Source organism: Nyctereutes procyonoides, unplaced genomic scaffold (assembly GCF_905146905.1).
Source record: "Nyctereutes procyonoides isolate TBG_1078 unplaced genomic scaffold, NYPRO_anot_genome, whole genome shotgun sequence".
NCBI lineage: Eukaryota > Metazoa > Chordata > Mammalia > Carnivora > Canidae > Nyctereutes > Nyctereutes procyonoides.
Genome location: NW_026575136.1, coordinates 22,729,622 through 22,754,740, shown reverse-complemented (window position 1 = coordinate 22,754,740; position 25,119 = coordinate 22,729,622). Strand labels below are relative to the sequence as shown.

Below are 25,119 nucleotides of genomic sequence, written 5' to 3'. Positions count from 1 at the left end.
GACCATATATGTCTGTCTACTGCATTGGGATGTTGGTTCCCTTTGTCTTTATCCTATCCTGCTGCTGTGTGATAACTTTATTTTTTATCATCACACCTTCCTCTTATCTGCTCTCTTAATGTTCTCTACTTTTATTTGGAAAGAGCCTCTATGAAGAGGATCCATCTTTAAATAAAACCAGCTGATACCCACAGTCATCAAGGGGTGGTAATTTTTTGCATCCGGCTGCGTTTCATAGGTATGTTCCCAATGGGACAGTCATTATTTTAGAGTCTCTCGGCTTTCAATGCCTTTCTTCTCATATGAAGAGGAAACTGAGAAACAGATCACATCAACCGTATACTTCTTGATATTTAATGACTTTAGGTGATGACTTTTTCATCTTGTGAAAAATTTCATTCCATCCAGGTATGGTGATGCACACACTGCTCTATGTAAGCACAGTCTGCTTTTGAGGATTGTACTGCCCAGCACAGAGTGAGTGTATCCAGTTATGTCCCCTTCAAAGTCACTCACTCAGAGATGCTAATTTTAGCCACCTCTGTGAGTGTCCTAAGAAGTTTCTCTCCAAGCTGTCAGTTTCCAGGTATGGCACATACTTTTCCGGAGAGACAAAGTAGTTCCAGAGAAAATACTCCTGGCTTTTTGTTTATCTTCTGTCTTGGATTTGGACAGAGTTCAATAAAAGAAATGCCCACATTACAAATTCTACTTTGGTATGTAACAAGAGCAATTCTTGACAATTTGACGGATTTGTGGCGTTTTTTTTTTCTAAGGTTTTCTTGTGTTCTTCCTCTCTTCTCTTCTTACTACTGTAGTCAAAAATAGGAAGAGAGAGAATGTGTGTGTGAGTGTGTGTGTGTGTGTGTGTGTGTGAGAGAGAGAGAGAGAGAGACAGGGTGGGAGGGGAGGGTGTGGGGAGGACCGCTAGGGGTGGAGGGAGGAGGGGGGATCCTGCTTGCTGTGGCTTCTGCATTTCTCAGAGAACTTCAGAGAACAACTGTAATACCAGCTCTAAACGAACAGCATAGTGCCTCTTTTTTTCACCTCCCCTTCACCCCCACCACCCCCTGCACAGGTTTCCTATGCCTGGTACTCTTGGTCTGAGAACTGCCGGTGTTACTCCGGCCCCAGAGACTTTATCAGACAGCAAGATTCTGCTTTTCTAGGAGGCAAGCCACTAAAGCTGAGGGCCTGCACAATCTTGCAGATCAGCGCTCTGTGTCCCAGGCCTCGGGGACAGCTCGTCTGTGTTTCGTCAGCTCGCTGGAGCTGCATTTCACCAGGTCCCTTTGCCAGGGCCTCCCTGGCGGCGTCAACAAGTGTCACACCTACTGCAGAAACAGCCCTCAAGTTTCATCACAGTGATGCTAAAAAATATTCTCCAGCTTCAGCAATGACCTAGTTCATTCAAGGGCAGGGAAAAAATCTCTTCTTCCAGAACGTCCCTGGGCATAGAATTTTCCCTCTTAGGAAGATAGGAGCTTTTCTGGAAACAGACCCAACTGTGCTTTGACCTGAACGTGGATAAGACCCTGAACCCTGTAACTCCTCTGAATGCCCAGTCCCAGGAGCAGGGACACCCAATCAATACTTCCCAACACAGCCCGGGGAGCCCACAGCCGAGCCAGCCCTCCTATCACGTCTTTTGGACGAAAAATACTGAAAAGTAAGTATCCAGACTTTGGTTTTTACATAAGGAATGGCTGTGCTTTAAATATGTAGTTGTTTGCATTTTCTGCAATAAGGAACAGAGCAGATGGTTTCCTGATGATACAGAACAGGACGGAACAAGTAGGGGCCATCTGGCACATTTGACTCTATAGGCTTTAAAGTAGCCAAATTATCATTTGTAGTTTAGGTCCATTCAGACCCTTTGGGGAAATGATTATTTTTCATGTCTGTTTATTTGGGCCCAGCAGTAATTAAAATAGACACTTTCTATCTCAGCAATTAAAACACACACACAGGATGACTCGAAGGAGTGATCTGCAAAGGTTTTGCAAAGTAACATGAAAAATTGGAGTGATCATTCTGGTAACTCAGACCCCAGATCCTTTTGTCTGAAATATTTTAGTATTTTAGTCAAAAGTTATTGCTTAGATTATATGAATGATTGAAAATCCCCACTTTCTGGATGGACACAGCAGTATCTTGTCTGACACCCGGAATGCAAATTGCTGAAAAGCTATCAGGCATTTCAAAATGGCTGATGGAGACATTCATCAAGTCATTAAATAGATTTGCTTTCCTCTCCTTTCCCCCTCCCCCTTTTTTTTTTAAATTGAGGTAAGAATGCTTGAGATCTAACCTCTCGAATTTTAAAGTGTATAATGCAGTTTCGTTAACCATAGGCAGGATGTTGTACTCAAGTTGTTAAATAGATTCTTTAAAAATTTAAGGTGAGAAGTCAATCAAAAAAATCCATCGATAAAATGGCCCCACTGTCACATTGCATTTTGATGAACACATTCAAACTTTAAAACCACTGATTAAGGGTGTCAGTTACAGACATCTGGCAATCATTTAAAAATAGATAAAAGCAAGAGCAGCATTTAGAACTGCTTCTGCTCTAATATTTCCCTTCCCCGTTCTTTTCCTTAAGTATAGTTATCCTTAATTTTGGAAGCTTAAGTGACCAGGAACAGTAAGAGATGTTTTGTTTTGTTTTGTTTTGTTTGTTTAACAGCATGCCAGCCAGCTAAGAGTAAATTGAAAGAACTTCTTTGCTGTGAGACTTATGTACCAAAATCCAGGATGTTGTTCTGAATCAACAAATTGACAAATCCTGTATCAACAGGCACTGATGGTCCATTAGCACATTCAGATCTTGGAAATCAGGATTTAAAACAAATTGAAACAGATTTGCTGCCAAATGTCATCGTCCTTTTGAAGTTTTTGCAAAACACTCACTTTCTGGGGAAGGCTTTTAGGTCATGTGGATTCTTGTGTCTGTCACAGGCAAAAATCTCCCTGTCCCAATCTAATTTGTTTTTAAGGCCCCCATGCACACCTACATGTAGATATCAGTCTATGCAAGGAGGAAGCAGTGGACATTCTAATGTGGGTAGAGGTAGTGGGGGGCCGGGGGTGCTGAGGAGTAAAGCACAGGCTCTGGAGTCAGATTTCCAGTCAAATTCTGACTCTAGCACAGTTTTTCAGCCTGTTTGAAATCCAATGTTCTCATCTGTGAAATGAAGATAGCAACATCCACTCTGACCGGAGTGATGGGGACATGAGTAAATATACCTAAAGTATATGTCACATCCTAGCTTCTCCCCAAAGGCCAGTTCTTCTCCTTGGTTAATTTAAAAACTTCTCTCTCTCTTTTTTGCTAAAACTTCTGAATGCTTTTACAATAGAAACTATTAAAGTGGTGGAAGTTAACACATTTTTGACATCAATACAATGATTAAACCAAAATAACGTAGAAAATTAGATTTTTTGGGTGCCTGAGTGGCTCAGTTGGTTAAGCATCTGCCTTCAGGTCAGGCCATAATCTCAGGGTCCTGGGATTGAGTCCCACCTCCAGCTCCCTGCTCAGCAGAGAGCCTGCTTCTCCCTTAACACCTCTCCACACTCATGTACTCTCTCTCTCTCTCTCACGCATAAATAAAAATCTTAAAAAAAAAAAAAAAGAAAATTAGATTTTTTGAGGAAACTTCTGTACTTAAAAATAAAGTGTTTGAGAGCAAAACAAAACAAAACAAAGATTATATTTTAGAATGTGCCTGCAATAAATGAGAAAAACTATTTTTTGTTTGAAGATGGTTGATGGTATATTTATTACCTGTACAGGTAGGGATTTATCAACATCATATGATACTTTTTAGTATATATCAGTGTCATATTTAAATATGAGTTCTCATAATCCATAAGAATGGAAAGTAAAGGTATAAATCTATACATATGAAGTGATATCTCTGTGATTATTATGAAAATTAAGGCACAGGTCCAGTCTTCCCTCAAAGTTTCTAGGGGCACCTTGCACTGATTCCCTTTTTGCTTGGACAGAGGCCTAGTGGAGTGAGGACATGTGAGAACACTCTGAAATGGGCTAGCCATGGGGGGCTCAGCGGAGACAGCAGCTAGATGGACATTTCAAGAGCCGTGGCTGGAATTTCAAGGTCAGTGATGAAAGTACATTATGAACAGGGTGCTTCCTCGTTCTGGAGTGAGGACAAGTCAGGCACAGAGGGATGGAGCAGACAAGAGTCACAAGTAGCCCTCATTGGACAGGTCCAAAGAATGCTAGCCACATCTTTATTATTGCACTGTCTTGACTGAGCTATGGCACAGCTTCTGCCCAGGCACATCAGAGTAGCTTGATAAATCCTTTGCTTGAGCTACTGACAGGTTCACAAGGAAACCTGTTGTTCTTTTCTGCCAAAAAGGAAATCTAGACATTCAGAAATGTAAAGGAACTTGGGAGACAGTAAGCATGTCATCTTAGGGTTGGTAAAAATAAAAGAATAAATGCCCAACCTGCAAGAGAGGAAAAAGACCCACAACTCACCTCTATCTTCACTTGGTCTTCAATCCTGCTCTTGGATAACCAGGTTCATTTGCTCCTCAGTCAGTAGTTAGAGATTTTTCTTCTAGTCCAGTGGTTCTCAAACTTTAAAGCTCAACAGAATCAGAAAGCTTGTTGAAGGGTTCCCTGGGTGGCGCAGCGGTTTGGCGCCTGCCTTTGGCCCAGGGCGCGATCCTGGAGACACGGGATCGAATCCCACATTGGGCTCCCGGTGCATGGAGCCTGCTTCTCCCTCTGCCTGTGTCTCTGCCTCTCTCTCTCTCTCTCTCTGTGACTATCATAAATAAAAAAAAAATTAAAAAAAAAAAAAAAAAAGAAAGCTTGTTGAAATACAGGCTCCTGGGTCCCACCCCTAGAGTTTCTGCCTCTGAAGGTCCGGAGAATTTGCATTTCAGACAAGTCCTCAGGTGATGCGGATGGATGGTGTGGTCCAGGGACCACACCTGAGGGTCACTGCTTTAGCTGTTTCTTGGGCCTGTAATTTCTGGGGAAACCCTATTTGCGTTGATCCTTTCAATCACTAAACTTGCCTACTTTTCAAAAGATGTGTGGCAGGCCCAGTCACAATATGCTAGAACTGGGGAGAGCACAAAAGATAAACCCAGGAGTCGTCTTGCAGGCAAACATCTCACCGTGGAGTATGTCTGTGGGGGACACTGAGTGTAGGCAGCGCACACGGAGGTGAGTGGTCCACCATTTGGGGAGGAGTCTCTTTTCCCCCCCCACCCTGAGGCTCTCAGAGGAGGCTTCAAGGACAATTTAGCCCTTGAGCTGGGGTTTGAAAACTAGTGGGACTTGAATGGAAGAACCAGATGGAAGATGGTCTTTCTGTGTAAAGGAAAAAACACGGAGCAAAACAAAACACGAAGGGCAGCTTGGAGAAGGCGTGTCCCACACGGAGTTGTGGAGTGGAGGGCCAGGGGTGGGAATTTCAGGCGCCCTGGGCCAGGGAGGACCAATCTGGACCAATCAGGGCCCAGGAAGCAGGAAGGCTAGGGTCGCGCCCATCCTTGAGGTCCAGGCTGGAGTGATGATGGGAGAGGAATGTGGGGAATGCAGTTAGGATGACTGGGAAACTTGGCCAGTCAAGGAGGTCTGGGGTATTTTTTTTTAAGATTTTATTTATTTATTCACGAGAGACACACACAGAGAGAGAGAGAGACAGAGAGACAGAGAGACAGAGACACAGGCAGAGGGAGGAGCAGGCTCCATGCAGGGAGACCGATGCGGGACTTGATCCTGGGACCCCAGGATCACGCCCTGAGCTGAAGGCAGGCGCTAAACCACTGAGCCACCCAGGAAGCCCCAGACCTGCTTTAAACTGCAGCCCAAACAAGTTTAAAAAAAATCTCCGGGGATCCCTGGGTGACGCAGTGGTTTGGTGCCTGCCTTTGGCCCAGGGCGTGATCCTGGAGACCCGGGATCGAATCCCACGTCAGGCTCCCGGTGCATGGAGCCTGCTTCTCCCTCTGCCTGTGTCTCTGCCTCTCTCTCTCTCTCTCTGTGACTATCATAAATAAGTAAAGAAAAAAATATTTAAAAAATAAATAAATAAATAAAAGATGAAGAGCGAGTCAAAAAAAAAAAAAATCTCCTGCAGAAGGGTCCTGTGTGTGACTGCAGTGAACGCATGGATACAGTGCTACTCCCCTGCTTTCCTTGGGGGTGGTGCTCCTTATCCCTTAGGCACACTTTACTAAAAACAGCTTGATAATGAATGATAAAAATAATTCTTCAGAAAACAAGGCAAGTGGAGGCAAAACCACAACATTTTCTCCCAAGGCCCTCTGACTGGCTGGGAGAAGGATGGTGGATGAAGGTGGCCGAGGTGACACTGGCACTCTCCGTAGCAGCCCCCTCTCCCGTCCCAGGCTGGGAGGGGACAGAAGGGAGGAGAACTTTCCCCAGGTGCTCCCCTGTCTACAGATGCCTGACATTGCACACATTTTGGTCCAATTTAAAATAGACATTCTCAAAATAAATAAATAAATAAACAAATCATAAAAAATAAAATAAAATTTTTTAAAAAATAGACATTCTCTCCAAAGAGGGACCCAGGGAGCCTAGGAGAAAGCAGAGGACAAGAGGAGGAACGAGAGAGGATTTCTTCACAACACAGTGAGGACTGTGATGACACATACCTCCATGGGACACAGCCTTTGGCCCACCATGTTCAACCTCCAACCAAAGTGATGTTAGCCAGGTAATCCATGGCAGTTGGTCTCATTAACAGTACAGTCCTGCTCTGTATGTTGATAGCATCATGATCTTTCCTTTCTACCCTGTCTTTGCTTGGAGAGAAGACAAGGATAAGCCCAGTAGAGGAATATGTCCTCTCAACATAGTAAGTTGAAAATTAGAATCAAGAATTATGGACTCTGCCATTCATAAGCTGTAGGACCTTGGAAAAGTCACTTAAGCTGCCAGTTTCAGGGGCATTTTTCTTTTTTCTTTTCTTTTTAAAAAGATTTTATTTATTTACTCATGAGAAACACACACACACACACACACACACGAGAGACAGAGGGGCAGAGACACAGGCAGAGGGAGAAGCAGGCTCCATGCAGGGAGCCCAATGTGGGACTCAATCCCAGGACCCTAGGATCATGACCTGAGCTGAAGGCAGACGCTCAACCACTGAGCCACCCCAACGTCCCAATCACTGTTTTTAAAAGGCTTCCCACTTCCCTTCCTTAGATACTTGGGCCTCCATCCAGAGACAACCATGGTACCAGTGTCTTGAGAGTTTTTAGAATCATTGTGTGTATGGATAAGCATATCAGAATATTCTTCTTGTTTTGCCTATACAAGTGATAGCTGCTCTCCACTCTTCTATATTTTATTTCGCTGAACAATATATCTTGGAGATTATTTCATATCAGTACATACAGAAATTCCTTATTCATTTTTAATGCCCATTGCTGTTAAAAATAGAAAATCCGGGACACCTGGGTGGCTCAGCGGTTGAGCGTCTGCCTTTGGCCCAGGGCATGATCCTGGAGACCCTGGATCAAGTCCCACATCGGGCTCCCTGGATGGGGCCTGCTTCTTCCTCTGCCTCTCTCTCTCTGTGTGTGTCTCTCATGAATAAATAAATAAAATCTTAAAAAAAATAAAATAAAATAAAAAATTAAAATAGAAAATCCATTCAGCAGATAAACTGTAACCATCTTCTTACCTGTGGAGATTTTGGTTGCTTCCAGTCTTTTGCTATCACAAGTAAGACTGCAATGACTGCAATATGTGCTTATGACATGTTTGTCTCCTTGCTTCTATTTCAGAAATTAGCTTTATTGGGGCACCTGGGTGGCTCAGTGGTTGAACATCTGCCTTTGGCTCAGGTTGCGATCCTGGGGTCCTGGGATCGAGTCCTGCATCGGGCTCCCCTCAGGGAGCCTGCTTCTCCCTCTGCCTGTCTCTCTGCTTCTCTCTCTGTGTGTGTCTCTCTCATGAATAAGTAAATAAAATCATTAAAAAATTAACTTTATTAAGACATATATTGCATTTTGTATAATTCACCTTTTCCTTTTTTCTCTCCCATCCCGCAATTATAATTCACCTCTTCTAAGTGTTCAATTCAATGATGTTTGAAATAATTTTATCAAGTCCTACAACCATCATCATAGATCAGTTTTAGAACATTTTCGTCACCCCAAAAAGATCCCTCACGGACATTTATTGTTATTATTATTACTATTTTTTTAAAGTAGGCTCCACATCCAGCGTTGAGCTCAACACAGGGTCCCATCTCATGACCCCAAGATCAAGACCTGAGTAGAGATCAAGAGTTGGGTGCTTAACTGACAGAGTCACTCAGGTGCTCCCATGCACATTTATTATTAATCAGTGTTCTCCCACTGCCTCCATCTCCAGCAACCACTAATCTACTTTTGGTCTTTATAACTTCCTTTGGATATCTCATATAAACAGAATCTTACAGTATGTGGTCTCTTGTGTCTGGCTTCTTTCACTGGAATTTTTTTGGAGTTCACCCATATTGTACTGTGTATCCAAGCTTTTTCCTTTTTATTTCTCCATAGTATTCTATGGTGTGGCTATACCCCATTTGTCTATCTGTTCACTAGGTTTTTCCAGGGGGCATTTAGATTGTTTCCAATGGAAATTTAGGTTATTTCCAATTTTAGGTTATTATGAATAATCCTGTTAATATTTGTGTGCAAGTCTTTGTGTGAGTATTTGTTTTCATTTCTCGTGGTGAGATACTTTTGGTAAATTCATGCTTATCTTTTTTGGAAACTGCCAAACTATCTTCCAAAGTGTCTGTACTGTTTTACATTCCCTCCAGCCATGCTTGAGGATTTTTCTCCATATCCTTGCCCACACTTGGTTGCCTATCATGTTGTAACCACTCCAGTAATTGTGAAATGCTATCTCATTCATTATGATATTAATTTGAATTTCCATAATGACTAATGATAGTGAGCATCTTTTCATGGGCTTATTTTCTTGCCTCTGTTTCTCACATACAACCCAAAAGTCACACCCAAGAAAGAAAACAATGCTTGAGCTCCAACAAACCAGGATGCAATATCAACACTGTCACTTGCAGGCAGTGAGGAATTAAGTTTGTTACGTCAACGCTTTTAAAGTTACCTTAAAGTGTCAAGTCATTATGTATCAAATGGGAAAGAACACCTGCCTTAGTAGTTTTGCTGTGAAGATTCAATGTGATGATGTCTACGAAGTGTCCAGCCTGGGGGCTGACACATAGAAGGTACAAAAGCATTGTAATTGTTTCTCTCTCCCCACCTGGTTTGCCTCCTCCTCACCCACTTCCCCAAATTCCCAGATCTCAAATTCCCAGACCCCATCTTTGGGGAGCGTATGCTTCCCTAACTAACATGGGATAGTAGATGTGACATCCAAATCTGTAGTAACTCAGATACCAATTGCCATTTGGATTAGGTTGAGTAATCAGAACTAATCCCTCCTGTCCCCAGTGAGAAAGCACGGTGACAGCTGGCTTTCCTGCCAGCTCCAGAGGCGCTGGTTAGCTATTATTTGCATGTGGGATGAGAGTATTTCCCTGACCCTGTCAGTTGACAGCAACTTTCCTGCTGACAGAAGCCAAGCCACCGAGTTATTGGGGCAGATTGGCCAAAATAAAACTTGGCATCCATCGAGGGCTCTAATGATTCAAATAATTCTATAACCTCCTATCTCTTTTCTAATTTGAGAGGAAGATGTTTTGGTGATTTTACTGATATTAAACCCAAAGCTCCTGGGCAGCCTGGGTGGCTCAGCGGTTTAGCGCCGCCTTCAGCCCAGGGCCTGATCCTGGAGACCCAGGATGGAGTCCCACGTCGGGCTCCCTGCATGGAGCCTGCTTCTCCCTCTGCCTGTGTCTCTGCCTCTCTCTCTCTCTCTCTCTCTCTCTCTCCCTCTCTGTGTCTCTCATGAATAAATAAATAAAATCTTTAAAAAAACAAAACAAAAAAACCCAAAGCTCCTGATAGCTAACACTTACAGAGTTCTTACTCTACCATTTAGAAGAGCTTTATACATACTTAATTTTCCTAACAACGAAATGAAGTAGATACTGCTATTATCATAGTTTTACAGATGAAGAACCTTTGACAGAGCAAAGGTGAGCTAGTAAGTGGCAGAGCTAAGACTTGAACTCAGGAATCGGGCCCTTCATCACCATATCCTTCTGCTATTCTGTTAAATGCCCTGCCCATTTGGAGTATCTATCAAAATAGAATATGTGAATGCTCTTTTATCCAGCAATTTCATTTCTTGATATTTAGTCTGGAGAACCACTTATGTGCCCAAGGAAGCATGTAGAAGGATGTAGTTTTATTGGAGACACATTTGTAAGTGTAAAAAACTCCAGCCTAGCTCAATGTCATCAACACAAGAACACACAGATTAAGCCTGGTATTGCCATGCTAGGCAATATTGATATCATTGAGTAGCATTTAAAAAATGATGTAGCCTTTTATGGATTGGATTGGCAATCCATAACAAGCCAACGGTTATTACTAAGTAAGATAAGCCAACTGCCTGGGAAGTATACACAATTTAATGCCATGCATGCCACAAAATTATATATAAACACACACATATGAGATACACATAAATGGATATAAATTATATAGATATAACAAAATATAAATGTTATGTAAATGTACACATATTTAGATGCTGATATACATACATGGATAGAAAAATGCCTGAAAGTACAGCAAATCTTTCCTCTTTTTTAAAAAAATATTTTATTTATTTATTCATGAGAGACACACAGAGAGGCAGAGACACAGGCAGAGGGAGAAGCAGATTCCATGCAGGGAGCCCTACATGGGACTGGGTCTCCATGCAGGGAGCCTGACGTGGGACTCGATCCTGGGTCTCCAGGATCACGCCCTGGGCTGAAGGTGGTGCTAAACTGCTGAGCCACCTGGGCTGCCCCACAAATCCTTCCTCTTGAGAAGGTTTTGAGATGGAGAGATAGGCATGAGGGAAACTTTGCCTTTATATGTGTTTTTACAAATACATGTAACCTATGCATTTAGAATCTGTATAATTAAAGGCAAGCCAATTTTTTTTTTAAAAAAGGAAATGACTTGTTCTGGACCCCACAGCTAAAAAAAAAACAAAATAAAGTCATGCAAATCTTGTGCTCTTTCCAGTTAGCATGTTACCTCTCCATGTCTGTGAACACCACCAGAGCCCCCTCTGCTCATATCAGTAATTCAATATTGGTTGTCCACGTTTAGCGGAGAATGATAAATCTGTCTCCAAGGAGTCTAACCTTCAGAAAAGCCACGAAACATGAACCACAGCCTGACTTAACTGTCCTCTCTCCTTTATAGTCAGCACAGCCGTGGCTGGGACAGGCAGTGACTGAACCGTCTCTATGAGTCAAATAGCATGTTTGTAAGTGTTGTAACCTGTGGGACTTCACCGTCAGGAAGCAGTCACCTGGGGAGGAGTCAGAGATGACACATAAGGTTCCCAGTGTCACCCTAACTTTTCTTCTTGGCAGTTTGATATGTCCTTTCTTCCCTTTCTATCCATAGCGGTGGATCCTGGGAATGGGGATGGCAGGAGTCATGTCTTGAAATTACTATTACAGCTGAATGTTCCATGAAGAGAGATTTTTAGACATCTATTGGTGTATTGCTTAAAAAAAATTATTGTGGTAACCCACAGCAGGAAAGGAAATTGATGAAACCAAGTGACGTCTTTCCTTTAAGCCTACTGATTACCACCTCGAAGACCAATTATGTGGCAGGTTCTCCTTAGGCCATTTATGTAAGGATTATTCTAATCCTTAGAACATTAGCATCATCTCCTTTTACAGATGAAGAACTTTGACCAGGTAAGTGGCAGAGACAGATGTAGATATGTCCCTTGCAAGTGACAAAGCCTGGGTTCCGTCCTCAGTCCTGTGATGTTTCCCCGATCAGGAGAATTTTCCAGATTCTAGAGCCCTTCCCCCCACTCCCCCCCCCATCATCTGAGTAAGTGTCCTAGGGATGTGGAGAGCCAAGGCAGTCATTCTTGTGCCCCGACAGCTGCTCCCAAGAAGGGTTGAAGAATGGTGTAAAAAGGAGTGAATACTGACCCATGATGCAGCACAAATGGACCTTGGAAACGTCGTGCTAAGAGAAAGAAGCCAGTCACAAAGGACCGCGTAGCGTTTGATCCTGTTGATCTGAATAGTCCAGGATAGGCAAATCCACAGAAACAGAAAGTGGATTAGTGGTTGCGTGGGGCTGTGTGTGTAGGTTTGGGCGAAGGGACAGAAAGATGAGAACTTGAAAGCTAAGGAGTGTGGGATTCTTTTTGGGGAAATGAGACTATTCTAAAATTGATTGCGGTGATGGTCACACAACTCTGAATATATTGAAAGCCACTGAATTGTACACTGTAAATGAATGAATTATATGGCATGTGAATTCTATCTCACTAAAGCTGTTAAAAAATGTTGCATATCGGGGATCCCTGGGTGGCGCAGTGGTTTGGCGCCTGCCTTTGGCCCAGGGCGCGATCCTGGAGACCGGGGATCGAATCCCACGTCAGGCTCCCTGCATGGAGCCTGCTTCTCCCTCTGCCTGGGTCTCTGCCCCTCTCTCTCTCTGTGACTATCATAAATAAATAAAGAAAAAAAAATGTTGCATATCTCTCAGCCTTGCTGCCAGTCAGATGGGCTAATGTTTTCAATCAAAGCTGCATTTAAAAAAATAATTAGTGCTAACATTTATCGGGCACCTACTTTTGTGCCAGGTGCTGTACGAAGTGCTTTGCAAGCAATAACTCGTTTAATCTTTATAACAACCTAGGAAGTATAGACCACTGTTTTGCCTTCATTTTACAGATGAGGAAGCTGAGGCACGGAGGGGCCGTGATACGCTTATTGACAATGCTGGTAGGGAGTGCCGCCAGCGTGTGAACCCAGGGTATCCGGCTCTGGATCTCCTAGCACCGGTGCCATGCTGCTGCTCAAAAACAATAAAGGGATGTGTTGTAACTAAGAGTTCTGACTCCTACTCCCTGCTTTTCTTGGGTTGTAAAACCTACCTATGTGCCGTGTCTGACCAATATGCCAACTGGGGTATAAAATACGTAAAATTGCATGGTTCTCATCTTTGGAAAATTTACCAGATCAGTAATAAATACTCCAAATATCTTTATTTGGAGGATGATTCTAAATCTCACTCTGTCTCTTTCTCTTGCCTTTCTTCCTTCCTTTTTCTTTTTCTTTCCTTTTCTTCTTTTTTTGTCTTTCTTTCTTTCTTTCTTTCTTTCTTTCTTTCTTTCTTTCTTTCTTTCTTTCTTTTTGTCTTTCTTTTCCTTTCCTGCTTTCTTCTTCTCCTTCTCTTTCTTTTTCTTCTTTCTTTCTTCCTTTTCTTTCCTTTTCTTTTTCTTCTTTTTCTCTTTCTTTCTTTCTTTTCTCTTTTATTTCCTTCTTTCTTCCTTTCCTTTCCTTTCCTTTCCTTTCCTTTCCTTTTCCTTTCCTTTCCTTTCCTTTCCTTTCCTTTCCTTTCCTTTCCTTTCCTTTCCTTTCCTTTCCTCTGTCTTTCTGAAGCTGTACTTTGATATGTTTGCCAACCCTTGTTCTATATTTTATATTGAGTTAAAACAGTAGATGAGGTCACAAATACAACTTGCATTTTCAGTTCTGAAATACAGTAAAAAATTTAAAACTGGACTTAGAGTCCATTCTTACTGCCTTTTGCTTACATTTAGCCCCAACAATGTTTGTTCAATAATACTGAGAAATATCAACTTTTATCTCAAGTCAGTTCCATAGCTCTAGCTCTCATCACCTGCTCAGACCTCTGAAATGGATGAGCAAATACTGACATTAACCAAAGATGCTGCTTCTTTCGGTGTGTATTTTCGGCGGGGGGGGGGGGGGGGAGGCACAGTACGTGGGGGGTGGAGAACATTTCTTCAGCAGTGAAAGGACAGCACGTTGCCATTCATTTTTCTTGGCTTCTGAGCACTGTGGGACCCACACTCATTCTGGCTTAGTCATCTATTCATACAGTAATTCAGCCACACACACCAAGTCTTCTGTAAACTTCCTTGTGCAAAGTGGCTACCATAAAAGTTGCCCTTTGGAGTTATTTGTCTTTGAGATTTCTTTCAACCTAGTTGAGATAGTTTTTCCATTAGACATTTCTGTGACTGCTAAGTAAATAATGCAGGTCAAGTCTGGCCTTTTTATACTGATTGGAACCATCAACCACAAATGTACTTATTATGTAATCTGGGGTGCAGGTGTCTGTTTGACATCTTGCCAACAGAATTTCTTGCTGTTCTGTGCAACTAACTTACTATCTAGACTAAGAGGTGCTTATGATCTTTTAAATATAATACCTATTAATCAGGAACCCTGTGGGGGCCAATCTCTACAGGTTACATTTAAAATGTCCTAAAACTGGGGCACCTGGGTGGCTCAGTTGGTTAAGCAGCTGACTCTGGGTTTCGGCTGAGGTCATGATCTCAAAGTCGTGAGATCAATAAGTGGGGAGTCTGCTTGGGATTCTCTTTCCCTCTCCCTCCAGCTCTTGTGCGTGGGCTTTCTTTCTCTCTCTTTCAAATAAATAAATAAACAAATCTTAACAAATAAATAAATCCAGTAAAAAGCCCTGTAACCTAAAATCACCGGAAATGCAATTCAAGTCTTGATTAAGGGGTGTCGAGAGGATCCAATCAACAACTGTAGAACAAAACTTCTTAACATCCTCTTTTCCGTTTCTCTGGCTCAATCTTCTTTGCCCCAGTTCCCTGCAGCCCTGTGGGCTTCTCTCCCTGCCCTTGTGCTCTGTATCAGACCTAAGCACTTACCTTCCTCTTTGATGCAAACCTATTATTTCTTCAGCTGTACAGCTCTCTCTCCCCGTTCTGTATGTTAGCTGAACCTCAGGTCAAAGCACAAAGTTGCTTTCTACACATTCTCCTGAAGAAAGGAAGGAGGTACATTCTCCTAAATTAATTGTTTTTACCCCCATACTCAGAGAGCTTGGGTGTTTCACTAAGCAGAAGTTGGGAGTGCTTTTTTGTTTTCAAGGACTAACCTTATTTCTAAACAGAACACCTTAAGATTAAGGAAATGCCCTGGGAACACCAAAAGCTGAAGGAAAGGCCTCAAAGGGGAGGAAGCACTAGTGGCCATTGGTGAGCAGAATGTTCTCAGGGCCGTGTCCACCGGGCAGGGCCAGCCTCAGGGTCCCACAGTGTGAGCCTCGCACAGGGCCCCATGCCCATAAGGGCCCCAGCACTCAGTTTATGGCTCTTTTGTTGCTATCTCAAATAGCTCGATCATTTTTGAACAAGGAACCCCTCATTTTCATCTTGAACCAGGCCCTGCACATTGGAGGAATTGGTTCTAAATAGTTAAGGTCCACCCATATGGAGTGGGGTTTCCCCTTTGATGATACAGTTGTGACTATTAAGATACAGCCTAGAGCTTGGATCGCTCTTGCTTTTGGATGCTCAGCATCCCCAGAATCACTGTTTGCATGTCGAAGTGTGCCTCACCCCATCCATGCTAAATGTATCCCACTGTGGGGTGTGCTTTCCCTTTCCTGAGCTTTGAGCATATGGGAACTGCTCACCAACATCCAGAGGAATGGGAGCCTCCAGTTTGGATAGAGCAAAATGTTATTTACAAGCGTGGGGCTCTCCAAAGGATCATTTTGGCAGAGTGGTGCTAGCCTGTATCTGGAGGAAAGAGAGGATAGGGTCCTCTGGGTTCAGACAGACCTGGCTTCTTAGGGCTGTGTGGGTTGTGCACTGCGCAACTCCGGGGACACCTTGCATGCTAGCAGTGTCAGCCTACACAGCCATGAAGGGCGCCCCAGGGCAGCAGCCACTTGGGCTGTGTGACCTTGATCAACTTGTCGAATCTCTCTGAGATTCCACATGGGTAAGGTGTAGGAGGTGTTAATAACCATTCAGGGAATTTAAAAGAAATGAAATGAAATAACACACCTGGTGACTAATCAAGTGTTAAAAGCCTTCCAGTATCAATGAATACAGGCTTGCTCAAAACTGCCAGCCCATCCCCCACCCTCCTGGAGGCGCTCGTCTGGGGCTCGGAGGGAGCAGTACTTTCCCAATTTCAAAATACCTCCCACCTGGAGATTCCTTTGCATTTAATCAACTCTTTCTTTGGACGCAAGCATGGCTTGCACCCTTTTTGAGTGCAATGAGAAGACTTTAAGGACAGAAAGAAAGAGAAAAGAGAGATGGTAAATGGTGTCAGCTCAAGCCGTGCTCTCTGTCTGGGGACAAGCTGCCTTGCAACCCACTGGGGTGCATGCTTCTGTACTGGGGCTGCCCTCCCTGGGGAAACTTGGCAGTGTCTGCGGATATTTTTGATTGCCACGACTTGGGGGAGGGCTGCGGCGTCTGGTGGGTGGAAGCCAGATGCTGCTAAGCATGCGACAGTGCACAGCACAGCCCCCACGACAAAGCATCTGGTCCCAGTGCCGGGCGTTGCAGCAGGTGAAAAAACCTGCCCGCGGGCTTCTTGCAACCTGCCCACCTGCCCACCTGCCCACCTGCTGAGGGCCACCGCCCAGCCTTCTGCAAGCCAGGGACCACGCTGCGCTCCTTCTCTTCCCAAGAGCCACCACCAGCACTCCCGGGAAAGTCAGAGGAATCCCCCAACAAATGGTGATGTCAGGGATTTTTGTTTTTCAGATTCACGTGGCATGAAAGGATGACAGACTTGGGAGGGCCCCAGAGGCGCACACTTTGTTTTTTATCTACGTTACTTTCCCAGAAGGTTCCTGAGAAGTCAGACGCCGTGCTTCGCTGCATAATATCTGGTAACCCTCAGTGGCTAATGACCCTCTGCAATCTCCCTGGGGCCCAGGGTTTTAGGCTCACAAAGGCATTATTAAAAACATCATGGCCTGGCTAGCGTGGTCTGAGTGATCAGTGGAACAACTAAATCCTCTATGATTTTTTTTTTTTCCCCAATCTGGAGAATTTCTTCGAGTAGCTTCCTGGGCATATTTTTATGATCCTTTTCACTTCACATTGTGGTTCTTGGTTAGGCGATTCCCACACTGGTTGTTTTTTCAAATAATACACTCTTAATTTCCTGTGTACGTAGGAATGGGATGATTAACTTTACTTCAGATGACTTGATGAAATCTTTCTTCACTCTTTCCCTGACATCCCCAAACTGGCTAAATGCATCTCCCACTGCTTACCTTCTTCAGGCATGCTAGTCAACAGTAAAGAGGGCAAAACCAAGGCTGAGGATGCCCAATGGAGAGAAGCAGGAGACTGGAACTCCCCCTGGACTGGAGAGTAAATAGCCCAGATGTGGCCCCCAAATAGGTATCCCCAGTAGTAAGGAGGATTTATTATTAAAAGGAAATAGTAGAAGCAAAATAGTAGGGTAGGGAAGTAGTATCTTGTACCTTGTGGGTTGTTTTCTTTCTTGGATTATGTCTCTTTCTTCAAAGACAGAGGCACCGGTGGTCTTCCCTGAGGGTACCTAGAAAACTCTTCTCCCCTGAGCTCACTTTTTCTAGGGAAGAGGAAAGGAGCCAGCTTCTGAAATGGCCACGATTCCTTAGCCAAAGTCGTAATAAAATCTCTTCTCTGGTCTGGGTGCTGGAGTGTATGACTGTGCGCTTAGCTCCTTTGAGGCCAGAGCCAATCCCCCATCTTTCTCGGTGTTTGTCCATCATTGAACCTTCAGAGGAGGGACAGGCACAAGTCTACCACTGAGCCTTCATACTGGGGCCCCCATGTCTCCTCAGGAAGCCCCAGTGTTGGGACATACACTAAACTTGCCTACCAGTCCCCACACCCATTAGCCGGATGCTTGTGAAACATTCTGGAGGTGGCTCTCAATATGTGACCTGCAGGTAGGCTTCAAAAACAAGGGAGGATTTTCGGGTGAGGTTTCCAGCAAGTGGAGGGAGAAAAGAAAACCACCCACAAGGTATAAGATACCACTTCCCTGTGTAAGTCTCATTTCTGGCTGATTATTCAGATCTATACTGCACAGAAGGAAAAAACCCGTCAGCCATTAAGAAACTGCGGGCATCAACCAGCCCTGATCGGTGTGAATAAGAAAACTGGGGTCCAAGCGATTAGAATGAGTTCCCCGTACCTTAGGTACCATCTTAAAAAAAAAAAAACACACACACACAACTATGCACAAAAATAGGAGCAACTCGATACTTCCTGAGAAGGAATCTAGTAAAATTGACTAGATGATTTTAGGGGGATGCAAAGCTGCTAAGAACAAGCCGAAATGAATTATCAGCAGCATCCTTGATGGTTTTTCAGGGAAGCTCATTTCTGGTGGTTTAGTCATTTGCCTGGAAGGGACTCCGCCAAGCCACTGGTAAAGAAGGATGTGTCCTTGCACGCAGGCCTGTCTGCTCCTGGTTCCGCGGACTGATTAGTCAGGCCCCTGCCTAAAGAGAGAGAGGCAAGGAGTGATAGCCACAGTGGCCACCAAGCACATTGATGGAGTTAGCACAGAGGTAGCCTGGCTGGGAGGCCCCAGATCAGACAAGACATGGGGAAGGAGGCAGGGCCTCTGAGCACCCTCAGGTCCTGTCCATGGTGCAGATCTCAGAAGCGCACCCAGCACTTCCCGTAGTGATCTCTGGGGCCGCTCACCAAAAATCCTGTGATGAATTAAACAGAAACACTAGAAGGATGGATCTAGAAAGTGTTTTGTTTCTCAATATTGGACTTTTCCTCTGATCACATGGCACATTTGGGTATGTTTTCAATGAAATAGAAGCTAAGGGGAAAGCTCACTGGGACACACTGGAAACCTTCCTTCAGCTATAACACGGGGTAGAAAAATCCCAAGAGGTGATCTGGGGTTTTACCAGATGAGTCCATTGGCATCACATCTGGTTAATGATCACAAGGGCAGGATGGGCTCCTTCTGAGGGAGAAGGCGTAGGGCAGTGTCTGTGATGGCGCCAGCCAGGTATGCACAGTCCCTGCCTGGGAAACACACATCCTGGACTCCTTCATCCTTAGGAGATGGCATTTTGCTCCTCCACTTCGTTCTTCCCTCTTCTGTGCCATTACAGTTAAAGTACAATTTTCCAAAGGTCAAGCGACTTCCCTGCAAATGTGCAACGAACATTTCAATGGTTTCATTCAATCTTTAAGTAAAGAGGGAACCAGAAAGTAGGAAGTCCTGGTCAAAGAACATTTGAGGAACTATTTATTTATGGGCAATTTGATAAAAGAATGTTAGGATAAGATTGCTGATCCAGGTAAAAATACTGGTTAATGTCCTATAGGGCAATAAACCATGACTTACAGAGTTATTTTTTTCAGACGGGCAGAGATCATTTACATCTCCACTGGATAAAAATTTACCAGTTTACGTGTAGCTTCACTAAATCTGGGAATTTTAATCAGTAGTAATCTTCGAATTAAACAGAGTACATTCCCCTAGATGGACCTTTGTCCCCCTATGACACTGAAAGAAGATCCTACCCACATTTTTGCCTCATATCCATGTTTTAGATAATTTTTCTTAATAGCTCCTTGAGATTAGGGAGAGGATCTTTCATTTTGGATGCCTCACCCCCACCCCAGTATCACATCATCTTAGGCATGTAGCATGCTCATTAGTGCTTACTGAGTGATGCATTTGAATCCAGGAGAGGGCATTCCCGAACTGAGATACTTCATCATGCTCATCCCTATTGCTTATTACCCATTCTTGTTCATAGCTTTATGATTTTTTTCCTGAAAATACTTAATGCAATAAGAACATTCTTATGTCTTCATTATCAGGTCAACCCAAGCCAGAGGTAACTTGGTATAAGAATGGCCGAGCCATCGATGAGTGTGGCATTGTTTCCAGTTGTGAATTCTTCCAGAATCAGTATATTCATGTGTTACATCTCTATTGGTAAGTAAATGTGCCTCTGTGGACTGTTTAGCAAGGCCCCTGCGTTATGTCATGTGCGGGTTGATGTCGGGGAAGGCCAAATGATTGGCTCCTGTTTGCTTTTCGTACTCCCATGTTAGATGCTATGAGCAGATGTCAGCCAAGGCATCCAGCTGAACTCTGTCTGGTAACTGTTCACACTCCTCTAATTTGCTGCCATTGATGGAATTACAGCTTTATCTAGACTTTTATTCAAGGTGGTCCGGGCATTTTCCTTCATTAAATGAGCTCTTCATTTAATCTTGTTCTCTCTGGAAAGTCAAGAAACGCAACAGGGTTTTGGCACCGTCATCCAACCTTTCTTGCGTAACAACGGAAGGAAGGAGGAGTGGCTGGCCATGATCCCATAGCACACTGGTGACGGCAGAAGGCTAGAAACCATGCCTTCTGGCTTGATTTTAGGAAGTAGTATGGTCCAGTACAGTGGTTTCTATTCTTTTTTGTTTCCCCAAGAACTATTTGTTTGATGAAATCAGGAAGCTCCACATATGAAGTAGAAAATATAAGAACTGCTTTGGTTGAAAGTGGGTGGACAGTCTGCGTGCTCTTAGTCCTCTGTGCTACAGAACTGGTCAGATGGTCCTTACGGGGACTCTGAGGAGCCCCAGGTCTACAGAGCATGGTATGAAAATGACCAGTAGGCATGCGCATGTGCAATAGCCTTGGATCTGAGAATAACAGAGTAAGAATGAGGTTTGAATTCTGGCTCTACTATTTTCTGGCTGTTTGACCATAGCCAGGTATTTAATCGTTCCAAGACTGAATTTCTTTATCTGCAAAATAAAAGGATTGCTGAGAGAATTGAATAATATCATGCTTGTAAAGTTCTTGCTGTGTACTAGTTGTTCAATAAACACTAGCTTTCTCATTTTTCTATCCATTCTTTTGTATCAAAATATGACCAGAGAACTCTTTATCATGGTTGAAATTCTTGACTTAACTGACTTACAGAATATCTAACTTGATAGTCAAGATGCTCATTTATTCATTCACTATTTAATTCATTTTTTAAAGATTTTATTTATTTATTTATTTGAGAGGGAGAGAAAGTGTGCAAGTGGAGGGAAGGGTAGGGGGAGAGGGAGATGCAGAACATCTCAAGCAGACTCCACACTGAGCACAGAGCCCAATGTGGAGCTCAAACTCGCCACCCTAAGATCATGACATGAGTCAAAACCAAGAGTCAGACACTTAACCGACTGAGCCACCCAAGTGTCCCCATTTACTATTTAATTCTTTAAACAATATTCATCAAGCAGCTATTATATGGCAGTCCTGTTGCATAATGCTAGGGGTAGAGATAAACATTTTCCATGCTCTCATCAAACTTCGAGTCTAGTACAGAAGATAAATGGTGAACAAATCATGCCATTCCCTCCCCTGCTCCCCAGTATACCGGAAGCCAGCCCAGGTGCCACTTGCCACCCTCATCCATGGAGTAGACATTCCTGCCTCTTCACTCTAATTTTGTCAAGGCCTTCCCCTCCTTTCTCTTCATCCTGTTCAACTTAGAATCCATCTCTATAGTTCACAATAATTCTAGTTACGGCTCTGTCTAGCCTCGACATTCTCTTCTCTTTTGCACGGACACCTCTTTGGTGCTTATTTATTGCTTAGGATTGACAGTTCAGTAGACTGTAGGCCTCCTTGGGGTAGGAACCGTCTCTGTTTCACACTAATGCATCCCCTAGGACCTAGTAAAGTGCAACATAAATATTTACTAAGAGGATGGGTGGGTGGATGGTTTTATATGTACCATAAATATATATGATATTAATTTAGATCAACATTGGCAAACTTTTTCTAGAAAGAACCAGATAGTAAATATTTTAGGCTTTGAAGGCCAGATGATCTGTCACAACTACTCAACTCCACCATAGTAGTATAAAAGCAGCCATAGACTATATATATATATATATATTTAAGCATGGATGTGTTCCAATGAAACCATTTACAGAAACAGATAGGGGACCAGGTTTGGTCAATGGGCTATAGTTTGCTAATCCCTGGTCTAGATGGTAAGATCCTTGAGTATCTACATACTGTACTCTTGGTATGTTTTCCATTCTTGCCTTTGTCCCTCTGAGCACTCAATCCATATTCCTTGATTAATTTTAGTCTCACACTTAGCTAAAATATTATACTCACTTTTCTTAGCCAGGAGAGAGGCTTAATGAGTGTTCTTCGACTGATGGAATGCCACTTAAGAATTGAGGTTTGTTATTTACGTTATTTGCTGTTTATACAAGACCAGAAATGTAGGCACAACCAGTGTTTGTGGGGTAAGGGAGCTAAGGGATGGAGGAATGAGAAGACCATGATGAATCCCAGGGGCAGGTGGGCAGGTTAAAATGGGAAGAGAAATTTAGGAAGAGAACTTGAGCTGTGGGCGGGGCACGGAGTCCTCATTCTCATCCCAGAAGTCCAGCAGGTTTACTGTAACAACTAAAGACCCGAGTTGATGAAATGTACTCTTTCCAAACTCTTGTTTTGCCATTTTGAAAAGTAGCCTCTGGGAAAGGCATTCAGTCCTGGTACAAGGAAGATTGATGGGGCAATACGATATTAGATGCGGTTGTATTTTTCTGCTTAGGAATGTGCTAGGTACTAATGATCTTTTGAAAACTCTGACGTTTTAACACCAGTAAAGTTCTGAACCATAGCTGCCCATGAGCATCCTCCAAGATACTTTTAAAACCCTGTAATGCTTGGCCTTCGACTTTGACTAATTCAGTCTGGACCCCAGGTGATTCCAATGTAATTGCCCAAGGTGAAAAATTCTTATTTATTTATTTATTTATTTATTTATTTATTTATTTATTCATTCATTCATTCATTCATTCATTCATTTAATCTTTACACCCAACGTGGGGCTCAAACTCACAACTCTGAGATCAAGAGTTGCTTGCTTGGGGACGCCTGGGTGGCTCAGCGGTAGAGCATCTGCCTTTGGCTCAGGGTGTGGTCCCAGGATCCAGGATCAGGTCCGGCATCGGGCTCCCTGCAGGAAGCCTGCTTCTCCCTCTGCCTGTGTCTCTGCCTGTCTCTCTCTGTGTCTCTCGTGAATAAATGGATAAAATCTTTAAAAAAAAAAAAAAAAAGAGTTGATGTTCTTCCAACTGAACCAGCCAGGTGCCCCAAGATGAAAAATTCTTTACATCCTAAAACATTCACCTGCCAATGTAGTTTGACTTCTACCAGTGTGTTAAATGCTGCTTAGGCAAATGAATGGTATTTTGTGCAAATGTCCTCCAAAGATTAAAGGCTGGTTGTCAGGGGCAGCCCGGGTGGCTTCCCGGTTTAGCACCGCCTTTGGCCCAGGGCATGATCCTGGAAACCTGGGATCTAGTTCCACGTCAGGCTCCCTGCATGGAGCCTGCTTCTCCCTCTGCCTGTGTCTCTGCCTCTCTCTCTCTCTCTCTCTCTCTCTGTGTCTCTCATGAATAAAAAAATAAAATCTTAAAATAAAAAAGGCTTGTCAGTTATCATATTAGTCTCAGATTTTCTTGCCATCATCAGGACACCAGAAACCACCAGATTAACTCATAGTTCCCCAAAGAAAAGTACTTTTGTTTTTAACCTACCTGAGTTTAGTCTTTAGGTCATTAAATCTTCACTCTCAGATGTTCAAAAGCTCCTCTTCCTGTGTTTCCCAAGGATTTTTTTTTTTTCCTGTCTTCATAAACCCAATCTGCAGTTCCACTCTGGTCAAGAACTTATCAATGGACCTTCTGATTTTACCTCTTTCCTCACCTGGCATCATTCTTCTCTATCCCTGGTCCCTGGGTTCTCCTCCACATACCCCTCTAATCTTGTAACACCATGTGCTTTGAACAAGTGAGATTGCTCGAGGAGATTGATCAGGGCTGTTGTGACCTTTACATACCACAGGTCAAGTGTGCTTGGCAGGGGAGAAGTGGAAAGCCAGGAAAGCATTCCAAGGGAGGGCGACGTTAATAAAAGCATGGTTTGCACTGTAGCATGAAAACATTTTTTTTTCTTCAAAATACGTGGGGGTTGGGAGGAGGAGAAGAAAATGCAAATAGATGTTTTCTACCTCATAGAAAGTGAATTTTGAGGAGTGCGTATACATACAAGGAATTGTGGCCTTTTGTGAACACGATTTAAGGCAGCCAAACAGATAATCTGTCCAGGAACCCACACCTAGAGAGAGGCTCCTCTCCTCAGCAAGGAGGTCACGAGCAATCACATCCCACCACGATGAGAGAGCACGGATTGCGAGAGAGGTGGGAGGGAGGGGAAGCTGGAGTGAGTGGGGTTGGTCAGAAAGCCTGGATCCAAGGCAGGGGTGAGGCTGCTCCTCCTACCCCTCCTTAGCTCAGCAGTCCAGCCTGGGGTAGGCTGGAGGCGTGCCCTGCAGAGGACCTGGTGGGGGCCATGCACAGTCACCGTGAGCCCGTCTGCGCATGATGTATATGGGTTGAATAGTGTCCTCCCCAAAATTCATGTTCATCTGGACATCAGAATGTGACCTTATTTGGAATTAAGATATTTTCAGTTGTAATTATTACTGAAGGTGAGATGGTGGTGGATTGACGTGGGTTTTAATTCAATAATTGGTGTTTTTTTTTTAAAGGAGAAAATAGACACAGATGGGGACATAGCCATGTGAAGACAGGCAGAGCCACAGGGATTCAGCTACAAGCCAGGAAATGCCGAGGACTGCCCCCCAGCACTGGAAGCTAGGAAGGGGCAAGAGAAGATTCTTGTCTAGAACCTTCAGAGGGAGCAGGGCCTTGACAACCTTGATTTGGGACTTTTAGCTTCCAGAACTGTGAAAGAATAATTTTTTTTTTTTTACTACTCTCTTCATAGTAGTGTGTTATGACAGCTCTAGGAAACTAAAACATGATATACCTGAACATTTTAGGGAAAAAAGTGCTACCATTTGCCTATCTTGACTTAGGGGTGACTGACTTCTCTGATAATGTAGTACTGGTCCCAAAATACCAGCTGGATTCACCTGGGCCACCTGGGGGCATCTATGAGTCAAGGGGCAAGAAACATTTTTCCAGTTATGCCTCAAACTGGATATTGATTACTTAAGATTGTGAAGGAAAGATCAATATGAAGATTTCCTGGGTCACTTGTGTTTTGGCCCCCAGGGAACATTTGACAATGTCTGGAA

General features: G+C 43.5%; 1 protein-coding gene across 3 annotated transcripts in view; it reads left to right on the top strand.

Annotated features, from left to right (window-relative positions):
• The first annotated feature begins 1,390 nt into the window (after positions 1-1,390).
• Positions 1,391-25,119, top strand: part of LOC129495573 (alpha-protein kinase 2-like) — a 117,666-nt gene continuing 93,937 nt past the window's right edge. For 2 of the 3 annotated variants that reach the window (XM_055303217.1, XM_055303219.1), the window contains exons 1-4: positions 1,391-1,669; positions 4,015-4,127; positions 16,718-16,845; positions 19,814-19,931. In XM_055303217.1, coding sequence (XP_055159192.1) covers positions 4,093-4,127; positions 16,718-16,845; positions 19,814-19,931 — 281 coding nt within the window. In that variant the 5' untranslated portion in view covers positions 1,391-1,669; positions 4,015-4,092. The remainder of the gene's footprint in view (positions 1,670-4,014; positions 4,128-16,717; positions 16,846-19,813; positions 19,932-25,119) is intronic. The other variant, XM_055303218.1, reaches the window with a different exon arrangement.